General features: G+C 75.4%; 1 protein-coding gene across 1 annotated transcript in view; it reads right to left on the reverse strand.

The window, feature by feature from the left end:
• Positions 1-602, reverse strand: part of ARHGAP44 (Rho GTPase activating protein 44) — a 38,154-nt gene that overhangs the window by 5,923 nt on the left and 31,629 nt on the right. Inside the window, exons 20-21 of the mRNA XM_027691827.1 lie at positions 358-449; positions 15-267 (exon numbers count right to left, since the gene is read on the reverse strand). Of these exons, the coding sequence (XP_027547628.1) occupies positions 15-267; positions 358-449 (345 nt within the window). The remainder of the gene's footprint in view (positions 1-14; positions 268-357; positions 450-602) is intronic.

A 602-nucleotide genomic window follows, 5' to 3' on the forward strand; every position in this document is an offset into this window, starting at 1 on the left:
CGGGGGGGGGCTGCGGTGGCGGGGGCAGCGTGGGGCGCGGCCGCGGCTTGGGGGTCGGGCGGGCCCGGGGGGCGGCGGCGGCGGGGGACGGCAGGAGCGGGGGCGGCGGCGGCGGGGGCTGCCCGGGGCTCGGGCAGGGGGGCCCGGGGGGGCCGTACGGGGAGGGGGTGCTGGGGGGGGTCGGGGACAGGCTGGCGGGGGAGGGCTGCCCCCCGCCCGGCTCCCCCGCGGCCGCCCGGGGAGGGATGGGCGCCAACTTCTTGGCCCCTGCGGGACAGAGACACGGGAAGGGGTCAGGGTGCGGGGGGGTCGCACCGAGCGGGGACCCCCCCCCGGAGCCCCCCGGCCCGCTCCTACCTTTGCGCAGGGTGTGCGGGCTGTGCTCGGCCGGCGGGGCGGGGGCGGGGGGCGGCGGCGGCCCCGGGGAGAGCTCCGGGGGCTTGAAAGTGCTGGGGCGGGGGGACGGGGGGATAAACGAGAGAGAGAGAGAGAGGGAAAGGAAAAGGAAAAAAGGAAAAGGAACAGAAAAGGAAAAGGAAGAGGAAGAGAGAAAGGGAAAGGGAAAGGGAAAGGGAAAGGGAAAGGGAAAGGGAAAGGGAAAG

Source organism: Neopelma chrysocephalum, unplaced genomic scaffold (assembly GCF_003984885.1).
Source record: "Neopelma chrysocephalum unplaced genomic scaffold, ASM398488v2 Primary Assembly neopelma1_84, whole genome shotgun sequence".
NCBI lineage: Eukaryota > Metazoa > Chordata > Aves > Passeriformes > Pipridae > Neopelma > Neopelma chrysocephalum.